At 39.9% G+C, this 23,332-nt stretch overlaps 1 protein-coding gene and 1 long non-coding RNA gene across 17 annotated transcripts in view; one reads left to right on the top strand and one right to left on the bottom strand.

Moving 5' to 3' along the window:
• Positions 1-23,332, top strand: part of LOC117954295 (receptor-type tyrosine-protein phosphatase mu-like) — a 152,280-nt gene that overhangs the window by 55,953 nt on the left and 72,995 nt on the right. For all 16 annotated transcript variants that reach the window (XM_034887979.1, XM_034887994.1, XM_034887992.1 and 13 more), the window contains exons 5-7: positions 651-766; positions 2,372-2,546; positions 9,401-9,694. In XM_034887979.1, the coding sequence (XP_034743870.1) occupies positions 651-766; positions 2,372-2,546; positions 9,401-9,694 (585 nt within the window). The remainder of the gene's footprint in view (positions 1-650; positions 767-2,371; positions 2,547-9,400; positions 9,695-23,332) is intronic.
• On the bottom strand, positions 6,833-16,415 carry LOC117954296. Its single transcript, XR_004658790.1, has 3 exons — positions 16,276-16,415; positions 13,755-13,760; positions 6,833-6,843 (listed from the first exon to the last, which is right to left on the bottom strand). It is a non-coding gene; the product is annotated as an uncharacterized LOC117954296 (long non-coding RNA).

The following is a 23,332-nucleotide window of genomic DNA, read 5'->3' as shown; positions in this document are numbered from 1 at the left end:
AATATAAAGTAGATGTGATGAAGTCTTGATGATGAAAGTGATAGAATTAGCTTTTGCCAAGTCTTTGGAGATTTGGTTATGTTTCGAATCAAGGTCGCTCCACTGAATTGCCCTATTTTTCTATGCAGAATAGTGGTACTAATCAAAAATGTTCGACATAAGTTACTTTTTTTGGACGATCCCAGTCAGTGTGCATACTGATAATGAGCACAGTTGGAGAAGAGAATAATGCTTTTGGAAAAATCCCCTCAATAAATGAAAAGATGCAGTCAAGAGATAGCAGAAAATGGGGTTTTTGGTAGGTGCAAGATCGGCCTCTGGTGTCTCATTTTAAGGATTTAGGTGGAATGTTCCTCACAAAGTGATGCTGGCCTCCGGCGCTGAGGCGCATCAGATAGTGTAAGAGCACTATCCGTTCAAGCCTACTTCCCTTAGTTCTCCAGTTTTGCATAAAAATCGATAGCATAGGATGGCATAAAGGGGGTAGCAGTGAAATCTGTGGAGACAGGAGATAGACTCTAGCACCCAGTTCTGGTGATTAATACTCATGCATAAGTAGAAACGCATTTTAGGGAAGTTGACAGTGCATTTCAGCATTTGTATAACTTTTCTGCAGCTGTCTAATAAATATTTTCATTTGTTTTTTATAGTGAGCACACCTCACTTCCTGACTATAAAGGGAGTAGAGGTAAACGCTGGACAGACTGCATCATTTCATTGCACCGTCAATGGACGCAAAAGGGACAATTTCCGCCTCTGGCTTCAGGTGAGATCCATGTTTATCTTTTTACTTATACTCTAGATCAAAGGACTACATCTGAAGGTGTAGTCAGTATTAGAAGTTGGCCCTCTGGAAATTAATGTCTTACTGAACAGACCCTGCTGTCTGAATATGTAATCCTCTGATCAGGAGTGCTACTGTTGTCTAAGAGGGCAGCAGGCTTATGTCTTCTTAAATGTGGAAATTAGAAATGTAGCATTTGTGATTTAATATAGCAGGTTCAATACAATAATAATACTTCATATCAATGTCTGGTGGAAAGGGGTTACAATATTTGTCATAACTGGAATGGTTACCAAATCCAAATTTTTATATAAGTAAAATCAAAGCAGATGGTTACAACTTTCAACCATTTTGTGTCTGGATACCAATGTTGGCAACCAAAAAAAGTAAAATACATGGAAAACAAAATATAAATTCATAATCAATCACCATCACACAACAACTCATAATACTGTGGACACAGAGACAATTGTGCATGTGTAATAACTCCCACTATTTAGATCCAAATGGCTCTGTAAAAGCCTAATTACATAGGGCCACATTTAAACCCTTCCACCACTGCCGTTCCGCTGATTGGTGAGCAGATGTCCATTTAAATTGACAGTGAACCTTAAACAGACCACTGGTTAGCACTCTCTAAATGTTCAATGGCCAGTCATGTTAATGTGTCATGTACTACGGTTGTTCAAAGTATGAAAACTTGTAGTTTACTTTATAAATCATTTGACAAATTCAAGCTAAGCCATTCACACACTGGTTTATTGTGCAATTGTGTTGAAAAACTCACCTGCTCACAAGATTTCCAAAGGCCCCTGTGACTGGGATTACAGTTGTTCCAGATCACCGCAGTATGGTCTTAACCTATATAGATGTTGGCTCTGTGGATACTGTGTACTATATCTGGCACAACTGAGCTGCACAGCAGTCTTGAATTGACCTTGTTCTGAGCTGCAAAGGTAGTGCATCTGGCAGACACAACCCTGCCGGCTCTTCTGCTAAGCACACTGTCACACATGTGATCAGTGGGAGCATGACGCTGGGTAAAGGTCCTCTGCCAGGTACTCCATCATTTTAACAAACACATCCTCATTAGCACAGGAGCTGGAAAACAAACATTAAGTGAAGTCCCCTGATGACAGTAATGAAGAAATATTTCTAATGAACAAATGTCCCCCATCTGCCTGCTGTGAGGGGTGACAGCTGGGGAGAGCCGTGTGTGTGTGTGTGTGTGTGTGTGTGTGTGTGTGTGTGTGTGTGTGTGTGTGTGTGTGTGTGTGTGTGTGTGTGTGTGTGTGTGTGTGTGTGTGTGTGTGTGTGTGTGTGTGTGTGTGTGTGTGTGTGTGTGTGTGTGTGTGTGTGTGTGTGTGTGTGTGTGTGTGTGTGTGTGTGTGTGTGTGTGTGTGTGTGATAAATGTATTCCTACGATCAGCCACCGATGGGAATGATAGGGCACAAACAAACGTGCACGGGACCAGACAACAAGTACACTCAACCACAGTTTCTGAAACACACAAGGTCAGCCCACTTTGCTTATTAAACCTTTCCATTTTGTAGGCTCACTTGTGTGTTTGTCTCGGTTCCAAACAGGGCATCGGTGGACGGGAGGCCCCGATGAAAGCCACTAAACCTTGGAACAACCGGCGCTTCATAGGCACTTTTGATGTAGAGAACACAACCAAGGGCGACTCGGGCCGCTACCGCTGCATCGTCCACTCAGACAAAGGGGTCGGAGTGTCCAATTATGGGGAACTAACCATAAAACGTGAGTATTGGTCCCAGAGCAGAGAGAGAAACACAAACACTGCCTATCTAAACTAACACAGCACCAACAGCAACAATGTTTTCCATCCACATAACCTCTATGCATACAGCAAAGTCAACAGGGGATAAACAGGAAATGCTGCATGCTCTTAGATGAAAATGTCCTCTAAGGCGATACTAAAAATACTAGCTTTTTATGTTGATTTGTTATCCACAGGACTTTAATACTTCCCATGTAAAGGCTGTCCTTGACTGAGCACAATTCCACCTAAAAGATCACAAAGGGTTTACGGTAACCTCACTGATATTTCACTCCTGTAGTCATTTGATATGAATTTATGGAGTCGTCTGAAACTAAATCCTGCAAGGCCTCACTTTCCTACAGCCCTATAGCCCGGTAATGGCCTTCTATATTTCTTCTCCTCAATTTTCTCCCTGTGCTCTCAATTGAATTTACTGCACTGAATTTTTTTTTTTTTATCCATTCTTTTTTTTTTTGTCTCCAAGCATTATGTGATTGATAGGTTTAATCCTGGCTGTCCAGATCGAGGTCTGTCAATCATGTAAGAATGGCCGGGCCCAGACAGAGCATAGAGAAGAGGGAGATAAAGTCTCTGTGCCCAAGTGTATCAGTGGGTTTCAGTGGTGTACTCAAAGAAAATTTACTGACACACTGGAAGCACTCAAAACCACACTCGTGCATAAATTCAGCAACACAATCACTCGCTCATCCTCGCACTTACATGCTCGCGAGACGGCAATATTTTTGCTGATCTCTGCTTTCAGTGTGTTACTAGATATGTTTTTACACAAGACAAGGCGGTTAAGTGTAAAGTGCCATTATCATGAATATTTCCATTTTTTTAGATTAAGGCATTTATCGAGTTGTGTAATGCATTCCGCTTAAAATTCTGCACTTCACACCTTGATGTCTTCGACATAAGCTAACTTGTCACAGAAAGAAAAGAGGCGTTTTTGCGTTTATAAGTGTCACCCATAAAAAAATGCTGATATCTCCTCTTATCGTACCAGTCATAAAACAAGTGCTAGCATTTTGTCTGAGTTATAAATCCTCCTTAAATGTGTATTCACCGCTTCTGTGACTCGTTTTTTGGAGGAGTGACCACGGAACCATTGGGTGGATTATGAGCAGGCTACAGTCACACACAGACTCGCTCTAACCCCTCCACTCATTACCATACAGTTCCTTTATTCTCCAACATGAGCATAGTGAATGCTTGATTATCCCAAGTAATCAATTCTGCCTTTCATGCTAGTATTCAGTCGGATTTATGCGACTATGTGGAAGCGCAGTGCATGTATTTCCAGAACCCTGTACGGATTGGGCAAGTGATGGGCTCTCCTGTAGTGCAGCCAGCGTTTCTGAAAGGGTGATAATTACTCCCTTTCCAAGTGCTGGCTCCTTTCTTGGGCTGGTTAGAATTACCTGGAACCCGCAAAACGTTTGCTGAGATGCAACATAGTTTTCTGGGCCACACGACCAACTCAAGGCTGCTGTGGCACGGCCGTGTCAGCAATAATGAGAATAGCACCAAAAATTGAAGGCCGACCAGTCAAGCTTGTCATTTTCCTGGAGGCAGGCCTAACTAATCTAACAAGAGCAGAGTGGCAGGTTGCGTGTACGTGCGTGCATGCAATTGCATAGGTATTTGCCATTTATGAATGTCTTGTTGTGCTACAACTTTAGTCAGTTCACTACTCAATGGAAAGAAAAATTAAATTTGGATACATCCTCAATAAATAACCATTTAAGTGATTCATTAAGCAAAAAAGCCAAATATTCACTGGTTCCAGCCCCCCAAATGTGAGGATCTGCCGTTTTCCTCTGTGTCATATTGTTGTAAATTGAATATATTTGTTTTTTTTGTTTGAACAAAACAAGCAAAGTCAAGTCACCACCTTAGGTTCTGGTAAATATTGCTGAGCATTTTTCACAAATGTATGATATTTAACAGACAAAAATATTCTAAAGAGAGAAAGAAAGCATGTAGTTGCAGCCCTTTGGTGGTTCTTAGTATGTCTTAGCATTGGTACCATGTGGATGCCAGTATGACTGTTTTTGCTGCATGTGCATGCTTGAGTTTGCATTTGTGTGAATGCTTTCTGGCAGGCAGGTGTTGCATTTGGGCGGGGGACGCAGCTGTCACCAGGCCGTTTGCCTTTCTGGTCAACATCATGACAACAGCTGCTCACTGACCCTTGTGTATAGCCGTCATCTGCGCACTGTCACCTATCTCCAGCCAGCACAAAGCTCAGTTCGAAGCCTTTTCCAGGGCCCTGCTGATGCGAAGCTTCCTCGTGAGACTTTAACAGTGGCAATTGAGTTGTTAATATCCTAAAGTGTTTCAGCACTTGAGTGTATTTCACACCGGTAATCCGTTATTTTCAGTGCGTCTGCTATGGCTGTTGAACAGAGGATTACTGCATCTGCAGAAATTATTTCATCACAGTAAGCTGCTGTTGCTTTTGTGAAGCAGTAACTGTTCAAAGTTAAATGAAATGCTTATTGCTATAATACATCACGCTGCTTAGTCGTATTGTTACATAAATCGTGATAACAGCAAAAAGAGTTGCACTGCCGCTGCAAAATAGGCTCGGAAGAAACATGTTTTGGTAGAACATGTGTAAATATTAAAAGTTGTTTAAGTCGTGCAACAGAAAACTCTGATTGGATAGATAGTCTTGCTAGCTGTCTGGATTTACCTTGCAGAGATTTGAGAAAAGGTTTAACCATCGTTCTAATAAATTAACCTGAGTTTAAAATGCCAACCCAAAGGAAGACCAAGGTAACGTAAATCCAGCGTAAATGAGTGAATGAAAGGAGTGGAACGTCATGATATGGACTATACTTTTAGAGAGAAAAAACAAATACAAGGAAACCGCAGAGCTCTATTCTCTGAAACCAACATTAGGAAACCCAATTCATACATTTTACTCTTATTTGACGTTTTAAAATGACATGTCAAAGACCATTGCAACTATAATATTTGTAATACCATATTGTGCTATAAGGATGAGCATTACACATGAGCCTGTGCTGCTTTCTGTTGCTTAAATTAAATCCTAGCATATTGACACTTAACTCAGTTAAACCCCATTTAAGGCATAACAGCAGACTACCAAAGACCATCGAAACAAGCCAATGGTTGAAGCCAGATTTTGGATCATCTTATTCTTTTGTCTGGCTCCAACACACAGACTGCTGCACTGCGTGCAAGTCTGGGAGAAGACCTGCTGGATTAGCTGCTTCACTTTAGGTGATGTTTGACAACAACACTGGGAGCTTAGATTAGTGGGAGTTCAGAGACCTGTGACTGAGGTCATCGTAGGGTAACCATCTGCTGAGGGAGAGCCTCCAATTCTCTGTAGGACACCTCTGCTCTAATGTGCCTGGAGACTCTCCATGACAACTCCATGAGAAGCAGCCAGACCACTAATGGCATTATTCTGTTACATGTGTGCTCATTAGTGCTACTCACCATGGCCTTTGGGAGGTGTAACAATTCTAGTATGTGACAATGGTCAGATTCCTAAGCAATGGCTTTGCTGTGGTTTCTAGCTCTTTCTTGACAATGACTTGTTTTTGGTTGCACCAGCAGAGTTGAACAACGCCAGTGAGATGGTGAAGGTGTACCTATTTTTTAAAATGTATAACTGAAAGGGTTATTGTCAAATGTGACTTTGAAAAGTGAAGACAAAAGTGTGGAACTATTCTTGTAGAAGTTTGTTTGTTTTATCTAATCTAACTATAAAGCATGTTGTCTGTCTGTCTTTCACACATCTCGCAACCAAGACAGTGTCAATTGTATTGCTGTTTGTATGAGCGGGTCTTGAGAAATCCGCAACAGCAATTCCCCAGGCCAAGCATTTGGCCCATTCCGAATAATTTTGTTTTGTATGGGCACTGCACTAGCAATAATGCAATCCTGAAAAAAAAGAACTTGACATTTCGAGAAGCCTTATTGAACCAGAAATGGCACAAGGTTTAAGATAAAGACTAGACATAATGGAGAGAAGGTCATCTGCAAGGTTGTCATTGAACACCACAAAGGCCCAAAAATGTGTTCATTTATATTTGTTTTCCCACTTAAATCTTTGACAATTCACCATTAAAACCACAAACTCAAACACTAGCAAAAAAAACAAAAAGGAAACTGCTTGGGGATTGCCTTCACATTTTACAACCTTTTTTACAGTTACGTTTCTGCTGTTGTAAATTGTTCTAGTCCAGCGTCGTCATTGAGTCCATTATTCCCATTTTCTGTCCGGTTGTGGTTCTTCTCAGTTTTTGTGTCAGTATTTCCATTAAAAAGATTTCTTCCATAGTTAGCCATTTGTTCTTCATTGGTGGTGTTTCCTTAGCCCAGTTTCTAGTGGTAGCTTTCTTGCTAGCTACTAGCAGTATTTTGATCAAATATTTATCATTAGCAATAATATTGTCTTCAAAGAATTTACATAGATAAAGCCCCAAACAACTTTTAGGAACCTTATGACAGTTGAATGAAGTTCAGGACCAAAACTCAGAGATGAGGACGGCAGGCAGGCAGGCGAAGTTAAACAATAATTTGTTAAACAAAAAGGCAAAAAGGATAATACCAAAACCAGAACGGGAGCACAGAGACTGGAAAAACTCACAGGGGGAAAAAAAACTCAGAGGAACAAAACACCGCGGGGAAGATCAGGCACACTGACAGGAGCACACTGACAGGACAAAATGATCTGACAAGAGACAAAGTCACAGAGGTTAAATACAAGCGGTAACGAGGAACAGGTGATACATCAGGTGAATCGCATTAGGACGGGGCAAGACAATCAGACAGATAAGAAGTCAAACTAAAGACAAGACGAGACAGAGACCAGACTTCAAAATAAAACAGGAAACGGAAAGTACCGACAGACACTCACAGGGGAACATAGGACAGGAACAACAACACAAGACACAAACACAATGAGAGAAGACAGGACCAAAAAAGCAAAGAAAGAGGGAAAGAAAACATAGTAAACCCTCAAACCATAACACTCATAGATAACACTTACCCTAGTATTCAATCTGACTCTTTACTTACCATTTATTTACTTACCAATATGCAATTTCTCTGACATTTCCAAAAAACCATGATAATCAACAGACCTGCACCCTTGCCAACATTTCTGACAACAACACAGCTGCTTACTTTTCATTTAGAGAAACCGCTCAGATTCTTCCCTCCAGATTAGTGATGTGTTCTCCATCTATTGAGTTCCTTCTTCCATTTCACTATAATATATTTAATGAAATGTTTGTCATTTGTGTTTCATCCTTAATATAGTAACGACATTATTCTTATGTTACATTCCTAATGCATGCTTTAATTGTGGTTTGGATGACACCATTTAGGTCCCCAGAAGAATCTTTTCATTTCCCTTTAGCAATAGTCCATTAGTTGTAGGTATCTATAGAAGTCATGTGTTCCCAATTTGTATTTTCTTCTCAGATTTTTGAAACACTCCCCTTTCCCTACCAATACACCAGTCATTCCTTTTGCTAACCATTGCTTAAATCCTTGATGATATTATGCAGGTTTGAAAATCTTGTTAGGTACCGATTTCAGTATTTTTGCATCATTTGAAAATAAATTTTGGTACAAAACATCCTTACCTTGAAGTAGTTGTACATAGATGTTTTTGTTATTCATTAACCTAAACTGCAGTTTCCTATTATTTAAAAATACCATACAGTAATTTGTTTTTTAAAGACCCAGGCATTTGCACAGTGAGTTTTAGTCCTTAGTTGACACAAAGGTTGTAGCCCAGATGACCTAACACTTTGAAACTGTTTGGAATGAATTGCAATTGTTTTTCTGTCTGGGACACACTGAGGACATCTCAGAATTTCACTTTGTCTACTCTTGCCCATTAACTCCACTAAGATTAAGTCTGAAACAGTGTTTTTTAATTCCACTTATAATAGTACTAATAATACCTTTCATTAATATAGCTTTTTTTTAAACAAAATTTAAAAAGTGCCGTGACAGTCAAAGCAAAGCAAAAGCAGGATATCCAGAGCTTAATAAAACAGATCTAAACAGTGGGGCCAAACAATAGCAAAACAAAATTTGGGTAAATAAAAAACAAGAAGAAAAGACGCAAAGCATACTAGTAAGAAAAAATAATAATATAAGCAATAAAAAAATAAAGAGCAATAAAGCATAAAAAGTGACAACATCACATGATATCAAGTCTAAAATAAAAATGGGTTTTAAGAAGTGATTTTAAAGAGTTCACTGATTCTTTGAGTCTTATCTTATAAAATAAATATTATAGATCCAATTAACCATCAGTATGTAAGATAGGTGGTTCTGTTACGAGCAAAAGTAAGTCAACATAGTTGACAAGTTGTAGGATTGTGTTTAAGGTTTTCCCATCAACAACTTTAGCTTCCAGTAAAATTCCACAACAGTCATTAGTTGAGAGATTAAGTCAGCTTATGAATCAGACAAGAGTGATGACAACAAGTCCTCTGATTGAAATCAATAAGTAGTTCAATGGAGCAGCATTTGCCAAAGTTTGGGGAACTCTATTCAGTGTACTACTGATGAGATTCCCCAACAAGCTGGAGCTATTGATTGTTCTTCATTTGCTTTGCAGTGATTTTAATGTGCTTGATTGTTTGAAAGAAATAATTGATTTTGAGCATAATGTTTGCTTGGTACAAGAATTTCATTTTTTTTGGGTTGGTTTGTCGGTGCTGATTACAGAAATTAAAAACATTTGTTTTCTGTATTGTCAGGACTTTCCACAATGTCACCGTTATATGTTTATCTAACATCAATCAAAAACATCTTGTTTCTATAGAACCTCCGGTGCCAATTGCACCACCCCAGCTGACTGCTGTTGGCGCCACTTACCTTTGGATTCAGCTGAACGCCAACTCCATCAATGGGGACGGCCCAATCATCGACAGGGAGGTGGAATACCGCACTGTGTCCGGCACCATGTACGACCTGCAGCCCGTAGACAAGACCACACACAAGATCGGCCATCTGGATCCAGACACAGAGTATGAGATTAGTGTGCTGCTGACCAGACCTCTGGAGGGAGGCACCGGAGCCCCCGGACCCCCTCTGAGGGCCAGGACTAGATGTGCTGGTGAGGCCAAAAATACTTATTTACAAAGCACTGGCATTGAAGGAACTATCTCTGATAACCAAAGTTCAAGCTGGTTTTGTATTCTTGGATGAAATGGGCAATGCGTTGGCATAATACAGTAAATTATATACAGGTGCTCTAAAGGTGTATTATAGACTGTCCAGTCAGATTGCTTCTGTAAAAGACCTTGCAACAGAACACAGGAATTGGCAAGTAGCCTGCTCTCAACTCAGTCTAAAAACGTCTGTCAATTGCACATTGAAGGTGATGAGAGAGAGAGAGAGTTCAGTCATCCGGCACTTTCTTGTTAGGTTATTATTTCCTCAGGGTTGTACTTGAGGTTGTACCATGCGTAATTTACTTTTACAAACAAAACATTTTAGAAAAATTGCTATTATTACAAATGACCTCCTGCATACTATAAATAGCCATCAGGGCTCTATTGTTGTTAAAGCTTCATTGTTTCCTCTAAAGCCTCATTTCAATTAAAGCAAATAACTGCAGTTCACAATTGGCCAACATATATCATTGCCATTTAACTAATTATTTCTCTACAGTAGACAAAGCCCTCTGTGTTTTCATTGTTTCCTCCTATAGATCTTCATTAAGATTTTTGGCTTGTGGACATAAATTGTGTCTTTTCTAAGTAATTTTAATCTACCTATGAACCTACCTATTTTCTACCTATCTATGAAATACTGTAATTCGCAATTGCATACTTTTTAAGCCTTGCATGTAACAGAAGAACTGTTAACATCTATGAACCAGTGGAATAATAACAATTTTGAGTAAACTTTCTTGCTGTCTAATTAATGCACAGCTGTGAGTCACAATAATTATAATAATACATAATAAAAATATGATTCATGTCTGGCTCCAGACATAGAGCTGCAAACTTCCCAGTCACATGGTTAACTTTAAAACTACTTGTTCATTCAATGTAATTCTCATTCCCAGGTCCCTGCAAGCTTCTTAATTAATCAGCAAAACAGATTGATATCATGTGTGAAGCAGAATGGCACCTTACATTTAGATCATTATATAGCTGCTAGACTGTGGGCATTCAGACTTAAACATATACATAAACACTTTGAAAATGCCTGAGGAGGTTGTACAAATTGCCCTTCTCACAACATTAACCAGCTAAATTCCCATGCTGTACTAAGATGCCAACTCGGGGAACAAAACAAGCCTAGCCTCAGCATTTTCCCAAGCTAATGCGGTTTGGTGTCCAGAGAAATGCTGATGAAAATTAGATTTTTCTCCCGTCCCTGCCCAGGGTGTAACCCCCTCTCCCCACTGTGAAGGTCATGAGCTTATTCATTTTAGTCTGGCTGATAGGGATGAATGGCCACACCTGTGCAGCCTCCTGAGCCAGGCCCAGCTTCTGCAGGGGTCCTGCCCCTTGGCCACCCTGCCGGTCACATTCGGGGAGATTGATGGCCCCGGCTCCTGAAGTGTGTTTGAGGAAGCAGCTCTTGATCTTGTCCACTCTGCTGGTCTTTCCCACTGACAAGCTGGGCCTCAGCAGTGCTCCTAATTGAACGGTTAAGACTCACAGGGCTATGTGATACATCAATGTTGATACAGGCAGGCCCAGAGACTCGTCCGCCCCCCCCACCCCCCCCCCGTACTGCGGTCTGGGGTCGCTAATGAAAATCTGTAGCCACTTTAGAGCACTGTCTCTCATATAATTATTCATAGCCATGCCTTGGTCACTTCGCAAAATGAGCAATGTTTCTGATGACAAAGGATGTTTTAATTCAATCTTCTGTAAAATAGGGAATGTATAATGCATAACGCCACCAATTCAGTTCAGAAGCAGGAGGAAGAAAGAGGCAGCTTTGAAAGGTTTTCTTTCCAAAGAAACACTTGCAATACTTTCCTTATGAACATGAAAAGAATCCAAGGCTCTGTGATTGCCCGAGAGGGTTATTTGTGTGTTTCAAGGGTTTGCAAAATAATTCAAGCCACGTTATGTCTTTTGTCCGTCAATGTTGAATTTCAACTGGCCAAAATTACTCTAAACATTTTTTGAGCTATAAGAGAAAAGCATTTGGTAACCGCACTCCTCTTCCATGTAGAATTTGTTTCTGTGTTTCACTTGGTAAGTGCTACTTAAAGGAAGACCCTGTTTTATCAGGTGGTGTCCTAGGATCACAGCGGGGTACCCTGCATTGCACCAACATTATTGAGAAATAATTTTACACTGAGAGACCCTTTCCAGCACGACGCTACATTAGGCTGGTTATTAGCAAGCTAAGCCTTGTATTGTTTTCACTTTCGGGACCCTCTCAGATCCCTCGGGTCAAATTGACCCGTGACTTATTTGGGGTTTTAAAAACAATTCTGAAATAAAATTTTACTTCATAATCTATTCACAAATATTGTCTTTAGCTCAATTTTAAACAGCTGAGATATGTTTAGGGAATGCAATCAGTCTCTACTAGAAAACAGTTAAAAATGGAAGGTTTAAATCCACCATGTGATTATTCTTATCTTGGAAAAAACATAAGTCAACATGTCCAGAATAAAGTTCGGAATTGAGTCAGGAATACTTGTTTATCACAAGCCAAAGGTAAGGCCATTGATTTTCAGGTAGAAAAAATGTAACTTGTACCATTTGTTTTCTTGTAAAAAAAAAAAAAAAAAAAGTAGGAATTGGGTCAGTTTGACCCGAATACCATGCAAGGGTTAAACTTCTTCTTGTCGTTGAACTTTAGATGTGTAGAAAAGTATTTTCCAGAATTTTCTGCCAAGACGGTCAAAGACACATTATGAACATGAATTCAGCCCACCTTTAGAAGCAAATAGTTGGACAATTTTGTTACTCCAGTAAAACCGTTATTCTCAAATTTGCGCATTCAACCGACATCTGCTGAAGATAGTCACTGTCTAAATCAACTCAATTATTTTAAACCATTTGAAGTTGATTGAGCCAGAGCAACGGGTGCACATATTTTTAATGCAGCAGAGATAATTTTATACTAGTTTTTATGGTTGCAGAACTGTCCGTCCTATGTGCTTCATCTCCACACTATGGCCTTTGCTTTCCCGCTGGCTCTTTACAAATGGCAGTACATGATGTCCATGCTGGGTCCAAACACCTGCTCAGACTCCAGCCTTTGCCAAGTCCACATCTCCGTTTATAAGTTGTCTCCATCTGCGCTCCGGTACCACGTGGGAGTAGTCTCATCTGTTTGTTTTTACTTTGCCATTCTGTTGCACTGAGGACTATTAAACACAGGGGAATGAGCGTTAATCAGGGATCAGCACTCGCTTAAACACTTGTTTTATAACAGTGGAGAGTAGGGAGGAGCTGTGCAATCATGTTCACCCACACCAATGTTGGTTATTTGCATTTAGCCTTCTGATTAATTTGTGAAAGACCAGGTCTGCTTGGATGCAAATAAAATGGCGCCAGTGGCTGGTAACATGAAAATGGTAGTAGTGGTATAATCACTTTATTTGCCAAGTGCAATAATTTGTCTCAGTGACATTGTTGCAGGGACAAGTGTGAATTTTGCCACAGACGGTGAATGGTAAGCCGACTTTTGAGCATGCCCCTTCCCATTATTAAATTCCTGAAGTATTTCATGTATTCAAAAAATCATGTTAATTTCACCACATTAATGTGGATTTTTAGACTGTAAGTTAAGTGTATTGAGATAATGCATGAGAATGTGTTTTAACGAAGTTGTAGTATAGTGTATGTTTTTTTAATAAATCTTTGCATTCAGAAAGCTTTTATTATATATAAGAGATTGTGTGTCTGTGGAACCTATGTACACATGGACAAAACATTATAAACAGCATCCATGCTTAATGAAGCAGTTTCATACTATGAACATATTGTGGAGAAAAGGAGCTTCCAAACATGCCTAGGAAGAAAAATACAAAATGGAAATCAGTGCTCTTTGCCTGGAAGAAAAAAACAATTGAATTGAAACAATTATTTTTGTAAAGCTTTTGACGCACAAGACGGACACCAAAGTGGCTGCAACAAAACTTGTTTGTTTCTTGGTATGTGCATCAGAAGCTTTAATTCAAATGTTAGAACAGAGAGCTTCTAGTTAAATAGCAAAATATTTCTCTACAAATGCTAACATGACTTGCTTTCCCAAAACTCTCTGCAGCGTGTCACCAGTGATGGGAATAACGGCGTTATAAAATTACTGCGTTACTAACTGCGTTACTTTTTTCAGTAATGAGTAATCTAATTGATTACTCTTCCCATCTTAATAACGCTGTAACCGTTACTGACAAAAGATGCAGCGCGTTACAATAATCAAAGCTGTTTTTTTTTCATCCGACCAACTTCGTCTCTGAGCCGAGAGGCAAGACTATTTTCTTCCCTGGTTAGTGGGCCATGCACAAGACAAGCGCATAAACGCTAACGATTGGCTGAGGTTGAGTAAAAATTCATGGTAAGCCAATCAGAGGTAGAGTTGGGCAGGTGTTCATAAGCACGCATAGTCGGACACACAATGAACAACACAAGCAAGTCAGTCAACGAACGGTATGGCGTTATGAAATCAAGGAGGGGGGGAACTTTTCCTGCTAAAGATATCCCACCTTGGTCAGAAAACAAAGGCCCTATGGCTCTAGAGTGGCTACTAGCTCCGAAGCTAATCGCTATCATTTTCTTACTTCTCCCTCGCGCTATCAAACACACACACACACACACACACACACACACACACACACACACAAATACACACACGCCGTCTTGACGCACACACCAGCGCAAAAGTATAAACATACGGCCACTTACGTTATTTGCACTACAAAGAGTGTATATATTTATTTATTTTTTGCTATGCTTAAAAAGTATTATTTAATTTTGCCCAGTTAAAGCCTCTTTAGGGGCAATAAATATCAAAAGTTCCAAAACATCTATGTTGCTATTTGTATCGATCCACTAAACATTACATCTGCATACATGGCATTTGATTGGAAGCTAGTCTCACTTTGTTCCACAACATTAAAAGATTGTAGATTTGTGTGAAGTTTATGTCAATAATGTATTGTATTAAGTGTCCCATTTAATTATAATATTTAGATTTATCATGAATAATTGTGCATGCACATGTATTTTATGTTCCGATAAAGAGGGGTGGAGTTGGGGTCACATTTGAGCATTTAGTTCAATTGCCAGCAAAAAGCTACTTTCATTATGTAGACAAAAGTAAGACAGTGGGTAGCTTTGGTAAAAGCTATCAACACATTGCTCCTTTTAACCATGCCCATGTACATTGTGTCACTTAGTACAATGCACACCTGTATGGATTCAACTGAATGAGCAGTAGAGTCTTGGTGCCTTGAATCACAAGGACGTTATTCAACATTAACTAAATTATGAAAGCAGTCCTGTGCCGAACTTGTCTTTTATCCATAGAAATCCTGTCTGAAGAAACCATCACTTGAGAAGTTTGTGAAGCACACACAAACTCTGGAAATGATCTTATCCTGTTATATAAGCATGGTTGAAATGATGAAGCCTTTTTCCAACCATCTCCTCCTTTTAAACCTTACAAAGTAATGAAGGATGTTAAGTTAATGCTGTTTCTTTTTTCAGCCATTGTTCAGCTGTCATAAAAATGGCTTTGCAAAGTGCACTCTACAGTAGGCTTTTAAAAGGCATTTTTCCCAATGTATTCTTAATTTGTCAGGAAATAATTAACTTTGATGGACAAGAAGGTTTAATGACCTCACTTAGTGTAAGGACAGTTAGGGCTCTGTACCACTTGTGTAAAGACTCTAAAGAGTATTCTTCTTCCCTTCCAAGAATTTGTGTCCAGTTTAGTGCAAGCTCTGGCAAATTCAGTGATCACATGGAGCTCCCCAAGGTCCAGACATTGTGAAAGCAAGGGTGTGACAGACCTTTTCTTCAGGAAGAATTGATTGTTTATATCCTTGTGTATATATATATTGAAACCATGAAGTTAAACAAGACCTATTACCTCCTGTTTTCACGTTGATGTCACCAATATTTAAATTACCATGTGATGTCATATGGTGGCTTTTGCTAGCTTCACTTATTGGTAAAGAGTTGGCAACACTGGCTTTCACTGTCTCTTAAACGTTTTAGTCCGTTGCAGCAGGAAACTGACAGCAATAAAAGGTAATGCAGACTTCAAAACACTATACCTCAAAACCAGAAATGTTCCTGCAGAATTCCTAATTAGGGCAAAATTAAAGTGCCCATATTATGTTAATTTTCAGGTTCATAATTGTATTTTGAGGTTATACCAGAATAGGTTTACATAGATTCATTTTAAAACACACCATATTTTTGTTGTACTGCACATTGCTGCGATCCTCTTTTCACCCTGTGTGTTTGGGTCTCTGTTTTAGCTACAGCGTGAGACATCGCACTTCTATGCTATCTTTGTTGGGAGTCGCACATGCTCGGTAGCTAGGTAAGATCACATCAGCTAGTTGGTACACTTCTTCTAAACGAGGGTGCACTTGTGGAATACCTGCAGAACAGGGACATGGAAGTAGTTCTTTTGTAGATTATGGTGAACTAGTGTGTGTTTTAGCAGTGTTTTAACTTTGAGAACGAGCTAGCATGCTACCTCGTCTCGGCTTTTGAAGTAGAAAGCTGTGCCGATTTTGAACAGCTTACCCGGAGACTGAAGGCAGAGGACATTCAGAAAACCCGTATCTCACTCAAAACAACATGGATAGTTTTTATGCGTGTGGAAGCACCAGAGACAAAAATTAAACCCAAAATCCCGGAACAAGTGATTTTTTTTTTTTTCATAATATGGGCACTTTAACATCAGCAGCCAATATTACAGCTTTTTGTCAATCGCATGTAGCTAGTATATGTAGATAGCAGTGGACTCTAACCGAGTATAGCAGCACTTTCTACTTTAGAAAAATAACAAATAAAGTCTCCAAAACCAAAAACTACACAGCCAGACATGTTCCAGCAGGAATATGATCCAAAATTGGGGAGAAACTAACAACCAGAGGTTTTGGCTCATATGTATTTCTTTTAAAAACATTTACCTCATTATTTGAAGCTTTGGCCACGTTTAATATGAAAAATGAACATTTTAACATTATACAGTAGATATGACAGAAAATACAGAGAACCATCTTAGGACTCCTTTAAAGTATAAAAGAAGCATAGTATGTAGGACGGTGCATATGTGTCACTACAAGTCTAAAGGACAGATAACCTGCTATTTTCCCCCTCTCTATAGCTTCATGCAGGCTTGCCTCAGTAAGGTCTCAGTAATCCTTTTTATGATGGTTCCTTTCTTTCTCTTTCCCTTTGTGGATTTAAAAGGAAATTGTATGCTAGGTTTGATGTGTCTAATTAATGCTATTGTTGCCTTAAGGCATGAATAGAAAGCCACTTCACCTCACCATCTCAGATAACATTGATGGGGTTTGTCACCAACAATAGCTGGCAGTCATGTGACCTATAGGGTTTATATATTGTCAGTTGCAAGGCGAATGAAAAGCCTTGGTTGGAGGCCCATTGAATTTGTGTTCTTTTGTTGGTCAGAGAAAACCGGATAGATTGAGTTTGTGGGGATGTGCAGGAAGGTTATAGGAGGACCACAATAAAATTATTTTTATTGTAGACAGTTGGAAGTAGAATGGTGAATTGTGTTCTATGATATTGGCTCTGCAAAAGGCAAATTGCATTCTTCTCAAGGACACAGCTTCAAACAACTGCTGTTGGAAAGGAAAGACACAAAGCGTGAGAGCTATGCTGCATTTATAGTTGTTTCATTATTATTATTTCCCTCATAGCCATCGCTCCATCTATCTATTCCCAAAACACGAATGAATTGAGACTCTGAGAACAGATGTGCACAAACGATACTCTGGTGACATCCAGGTAAACTTATTCTTTTCTTACTCTAGAGCTGTGTCTTCAGCTTCTCGCAAACAATTATCATCGAGGTTGTTTGTATCCTCAACTCTTAAGCCTCAAGGGTATGATAAATAGCTGTAGTTTAGTCAGGCTAGGCAAAATCCATCTTTTCTGCTGTTTTTAAATTTGAACCGAAATGCTTCTCAAGGTCTTTAAATGTTTCTATTCCTCGGGTTTAATTATTCATGATCTATCGGCTGTAATTTTTGTCACACATTTTCCCCATCCTTTTGCTGAATTATAGATGTCCCATTCCCCTTGCCAGGCATCCAGGAAGCACTCATTCAGTCTGGTTGTATAACTCTAACTCGAACATTTGTGTGTCTCCTCTTCAACTAAAGGCCAGGAATATCAGGAAGACTGCGATTTATATTCTGTATTCCCCTACCTAGATAGCTAGATCTTAGATTCAATATATCTTCTAAGTAGGTGGCTGAGAAAATGCAGCAATCATTTCACAAAGTCAAGCGCTTCACTTTGATTTACACTGTCGGTAACACCCTGAGTTGAGTGTGACACATGCAGGTTTTTGGCAACAAATGGCAATGCCACACAGGCCATCTGGGGAGTGTTGAAGTTGAAGAATCACCTTGGAAACCTCCCACTGCTTCTGTAGAGATTGCGTCCCTGTCTGTTAATGAGGGCTAGTGTTGTTCTTGTGTGTAAGCCCTAACCACAGGCATTTTCCCCAGGAACCTCAACACAAAAGACAATGCCAGGTCTGACAGTAGAGACTGGAGTGTGTGCATGTGGAAGGAGGGGGTCAGTCCTGCCTGTCACTCTGACCCCAATCACCGCACAGTATATTGGTGGAAACAAAATGAAAGATTGATTTAACCAGTTCCACCTATGCTGCCTCTGCTCTTCCCATAAACTGGCTGTCCATTTGTTTTCATCCGGTTGGTGGACTCACCTTTTGCCCCTGACCCAGTCCTGCTAGGTTTTGTTCTTTTAAGCCCTGTTAATGGTCAGTGATAGAAAAGACTTCCCACTGACATTTGTATACCCTGTTATTTATTCCATTTCCAATGTCTTAAGACTGCAATCAAGAAGTGCAACTTTTTATGACTCGGTATTTGAAGCAAAGTGAAAAGAGGTTTTTTTTTCTTGTAGAAAAGTCTTTAGCGATGGTATTATCACCTCAAGTGCTTCACTGTTGTACTCTGCACAGTACTTACTTTATCTCCATTCCATTAAATGCTGCCGTCACTATGGATAAACTGTAGAACCCCTTTTAGTTTAGTGGACTTTAAAATACTGCGCTGCCCAGTATGTTGCCAAACACGATGGGACTAAGTAACCCTCATTAATTCAGGAAATTACTGATTCCATGTAAAAACACGCTATAAATAGATTATCAGGCACTCCGGTGGATGGACTCATGTTGTTGTTGGCATAGTGTCTACTACTTTTTGGCGGGTTTTAAACCCCTAGCACCAGATTGATAAATGCACCTTCTTCCTAGTTTCATAAATCAGTCATAAGATAAACACAAATGCATCGTACATATACTACAACTTACATATGATACTCCATTCTGGGGTATCTACTTTCTCCAATAACAAACATTCTCAACGTCTATTGAGTATAAACATTTTTACAACAATTTTTTTTTGATTATTGACAGAAGAAAACATGTATACATATACACATGTAGTTTTAAAGTAATTAAACTAGGGATGATTAATGGTATATTGAGCATTTACATAAATTTGCCTAGCATGCAAATAAAATACAAATATCTTAACATGAATTGGCATGTATACATAAGCAGATACAGGCGTACACCTGCACATACGTACACAAGATCCAATCTAAATATTTATGCACCTTGCATGCACATACTTATACACACACAAACACACACACCTTAAAATATTGTCTACCAATTATCCCATTAAAAAAATTAAAAAATTCCAGGATCAAACGTAATTGAATTGATTGTGGTCTGTATATCAAGGGCTAATGTGCAAATAGGGATCGGTCGTGGCTAATGTGTGATGACTTTTCTTTGCACAAATTTGTTAAAAAGTTAATCTTAAGGAATACAAAAAATGAGTAACAAAGGGAGTGCAGCAAAAATATCAATGGGATCAAAGCATATTTACTGTAATTACACAGTTGAGCTTGTTGGTTGTTTTGGGGAAGCATACAGTCGGATAGTCAATCATGAACGAAGACGAGCACGGACTTGGTTTGACTTGACGGTCTTGAATCTTGTCATGCATCATCCTCCTGTGCTGGTGGGGTGTATTTTACTTTCCCTCTCATGCTTTTGCTCTCCGTTTGTAGTCAGTGCTGTAAGAAGGAAGGGGTTCACCCATTCATCTCTACCCCTACAGCTTTGGGGGGTTCATCAGACGAGGTGGCATCCCAGTCTTTCCCAGTGCCGGGGCTCATTCTGTGGTTTCAATTCGATACAGCACGTTGTAGGCCCCTCCGCCCCTCATCCTCACCCATCATGGCAGTCTCATTCATCATGAGACCTATAAAGGAGGACTTGATAGAGTGAGGAGAGACCACCACCATTCAATAAATCCTTGTGATTATCCACACCTCCAAGGTGTATGGGCAAAGTGTCTCTCTCTCTCTCTGTGTGTGTGTGTGTGTGTGTGTGTGTCCTGAGCATATTGGCATTTGTCTCTGACTTTGTAATGGGTGTAGAGGGTGATGTTAGAACACAAGAGGTCAATGCACAGTGCCTTTTTAAAGTGCTATCAATTATGACGTGTACACGCGTCAACCCCAAGGCCTGGTTTGACTTGTTGCATTAGATGAACAATAACCTTGGCACCTCTGCCCCCCCTCCTCTGTCTTGGCTTTCTTTCTCCAATCCCCTACCCACCCAAATCTAACCACACATTGACTCCCTCCATCTCTCCCTCTTAACCCTCTCCCTCCTCTTTTCCTTTTCCTCCAGAGGATTGCGTAGAGGAGCACTCTAGGAGGGTGATGGAGCTTTGATTGTCGGTTATCAAAAGCTATCATTACGACTCGCTTCTGCGAGGATATGAAAATGATTTCCTAAGTGTAAAACCCATGTCATTACCTCAATGGCCTCAGTGCTATCATTGAGATGTAATGGAAAGAGGCAAACAAATCTGCTTGCTTTCCAGCCCGCCCAGCTCCAACAGAACAGAGAGAATAACACACAGCAATGGAGAGATAAGTGACGGCAAAACTGGGCCTCATTGCCTAATATGGAACAGTTTATACAAAAACAGCTCTCCGACCATAATTTCATCTTCTCAGTTGTCATTTTGTTTTGGTACTGTCTACAACAAAGGCACCTGCGTGTGACAAGCCCCGGCTGCCATTCTCCAGCAAGGAATCCGACTGTCAACATTTGTTTTTTTATTTTCATCTCCCAACAGCAAGGCTTCCTTCTCTTCCTTCCAATGCTCATGAGTTGCATTGACTTGACTGTGGTTTCTAATCATAGGCCAAGTAGTCCTTTCTTCCCCCACTCCCGGTTCAGTTTGCTGAGCAGGGAGATGGAAGTATATGCCTGCACCAGGCTTTTCCGCTCTTAATCGATGTGGATCTGATAAAAATCCTGGCTTTTTGAATGACTCGTACACTGTGAGGCCCGAGGGAGATCTGATAAGTAAATCATTGTACAGTAAATATAGCCAGTAAGATTCTAAGGAACTGGATCTGCGCTGCTGTGTACGCATATGGACACTCACTTTACTCACATAAGACCGTGAACATGCTAGAACACACATTGTCACTCTCAGACACACACACACACACACACACACACACACACACACACACCCACACACCCACACACACTTGTCTCACAGTAAAGTGGCTGTGGTCCGGACATGCCCAATTTGTTTTCTTTCATCCAGGACTAATGTCTTGCTCTACCCAGGGGCTAAGTGCACCATTTGAAACCCCCACCAGGACAGACGACTACAACATGTGGTTTTTTTGTTGTTTTTGTTTCATCTTTGGGAAAATCATGTTATCACTTCAGCTGCAGTGGCTTGTATGCAGGGCCCGTTTAAATTAACAAGAGGCAATAATGTGCTGATAATTTCTAAAACATTATTTAAATGTCATGCTGTAATGACAAAAAATCACTAATAGTTTTATGTAAATGTCAAATTCAAATTATTCAATTACATTGCGAGTGTGGGGCAGGTTATAATTTGTCCACCGCTTGGAATACCAATCTGGCTCTCACTGGAACTCATTCTGTGTGCCCTGGCATAAGATAGACCTCAGTAATTTCCTGCTTCAAGGGATGCTTTTATAGCCATTATTATAACTCTATTCCACAAGAAATATCTGCCATACTTTAACGATATTAGAGTCATACTTTCAGTATTTTCACCCCAGTGTCGCTCTGTGTGTTATGGCTCGTGAGAATTGTAAAAAAAAAAAATAATAATAATGGTAAGGATATCAAGAGATAGCCCTGTTATTCCTTGTTGTGATTATGCTTTTGATACAGAGCCTCTTACTTCTTGGTCAACTAAACTAGCAGTCACAGTACACTGGGGTAGTAGGCTCATCTCAACAGCTATCATTTATGAGTCTATGGGCCTATTTGAAAATGGCTGCCTAACCTCCATCTATGCAGAAAAGAATTTAAAAGGATATCCGCCATTCAGCTTAACCCGTTCATTTCTTTTTGTCTTCCCTTATTTGTCAAAGTCAACCATGAGCAGGCTCTGAAATGGACAAGGCACCTTGTTGTTCATGAAAACAGATGATGTCATTCTGAGTCATGGGCACAAGTTGTGATTGGGCGTCTGCCACAGATCCTCACATTTTACTGCCTCCGTCAGACAGCTGGCATTTGCACTACGGGGAGCCAGTGGGGTAACAAATAATTAGCCTTTTCTCAACAAAACTCCAGGGAGAGGCTATAGAATAGTTATTTGAGCTATTTACTAAATGGCCAATATTCCTTTTACGTACCTTCATTCTTACTGATGGTGCACATGCAAGAATATATTTCTATTGTTCTCACAATCTGTCCAAAAGCCACATTTAAATGGATATATTCATAACAATTTTTTCCTTTTCTTTAAGTGGCATGGGCCATTTCTCTATTTTATGTGATTTCCATTCTTGTTGGTATTTCTCCAGAATTAGGCTGTAGTGTACATTATCTAAGATGTTCCATGAAGATGAAAGTGTAACATTCTCCTTGAATGCTTCAGAAATTAGACTTCCTCCCTCCTGCTTGTGCTTCTCTGCTTGAGATTCACAGTTTGGTGCATTTGTCACTTTGAGAGCATCTGGTTTAATTTGATTTTTGTGCCTGGCCACCCTGCAATTCTCTGTGCTTTTAGTGTAACCGTTGCCTACGGAGTGCGGCCAAAAGATAGTTCCGCAAATAAAGGGGCTTAAACTTCTATTTTCTGGATGGCTTTCCCAACATGGCAACCTATTTGAACAGGCCTGTTTTCCTTTGCCAATTTTTCTCAGTTCTGTGTTAGAATCTCTTTTTTGTGTGATGACATTTGTTTAAAGCGCCAGATTCCCTTCAATCGTGAATTGTTACATTAATTCCCCTGCTGTTGTAGTTGCTACTTAATATTTGACTCTACCGCTGATCCCTTTGAAGGTCTTACATACCAGTCCGCTCCAAAGATTAACATCTATTTCAGATTTTATTGGAGGTCAGGACTGCTAGGAGACCCTTTTATTAATGATAATACACATTCAAAAAAACTTCACCACAGCATTTCAGTAAGGTTTCTCAGAGAATATTAGGC

This window comes from Etheostoma cragini, chromosome 12, assembly GCF_013103735.1.
Source record: "Etheostoma cragini isolate CJK2018 chromosome 12, CSU_Ecrag_1.0, whole genome shotgun sequence".
In the NCBI taxonomy this organism is placed as follows: Eukaryota; Metazoa; Chordata; class Actinopteri; order Perciformes; family Percidae; genus Etheostoma; species Etheostoma cragini.
This window is presented reverse-complemented; position numbering and strand designations above follow the sequence as displayed.